At 56.0% G+C, this 657-nt stretch overlaps 1 protein-coding gene across 2 annotated transcripts in view; it reads right to left on the bottom strand.

The window, feature by feature from the left end:
- LOC103619943 (calcium-binding and coiled-coil domain-containing protein 2) overlaps positions 1-657 on the bottom strand; it is a 10,349-nt gene that overhangs the window by 3,713 nt on the left and 5,979 nt on the right. For both annotated transcript variants that reach the window (XM_017740551.1, XM_017740552.1), the window contains exon 4: positions 247-380. In XM_017740551.1, coding sequence (XP_017596040.1) covers positions 247-380 — 134 coding nt within the window. The remainder of the gene's footprint in view (positions 1-246; positions 381-657) is intronic.

Here is a 657-nt window from a genome sequence, read left to right as displayed (position 1 = left end):
AGCGGGAAAAAATAGGGAAAAGTGGGGAAAAAGCAGAGAAAAGCAGGGGGAAACAGGGAAAAAGCAGGGGGAAATGGAAAAATGGGAAAAAGCAGGAAAAACCAGAGAAAAGCAGGAAAAAAGCAGGGAAAAAGAAGGGAAAAACGGGGTAAAAACAGGAAAACAGGGAAAAACAGGGAAAAGGAGCGGAAAAAGGAGGGGAAAACATGGAAACTGAGGGAAAAGCAGGGAAAAGGGGACACCAGCCTGGGTGGTGACCACCAGGATGTCATCGTCAGCCTCCGGGCGGAACTGGAAGGGGACGCTGGCCCCCCTGACCGCCCCGTCCTGGTCCACGTAGCAGAACTGGTAATGCTCATCGTCCTTGGGCAGGTAGTAGGCTGGGGACACAGGGACAGCCTCGTTAGGCGCTGCTGCTAATTAGCAAAGTGGCTTAATTAGAGGCCCGAAAGCGAGGGGCGCAGGGAACGCCACGTCCCGGCTCGGCGCCGTTCCTGCCCCGCCGGGAATCCCTCGTGCCGGGGGGGCAGCGCAGCTCTGCACGCTCAGGAGGGAGGGTTGGAGACCCAGAGGGGCATCAGGGTCCCAAAATCCCTGATTTCTGAACGTCAGGGTGCAAAAATCCCTGATTTCTGAACGTCAGGGTCCAAAAATCCC

The sequence above is a fragment of the Corvus brachyrhynchos genome, unplaced genomic scaffold (genome assembly GCF_000691975.1).
Source record: "Corvus brachyrhynchos isolate BGI_N302 unplaced genomic scaffold, ASM69197v1 scaffold47, whole genome shotgun sequence".
Classification (NCBI taxonomy): Eukaryota; Metazoa; Chordata; class Aves; order Passeriformes; family Corvidae; genus Corvus; species Corvus brachyrhynchos.
The sequence above is the reverse complement of the archived record's forward strand: the minus strand, read 5'-3'. Positions and strand labels throughout refer to the sequence as shown.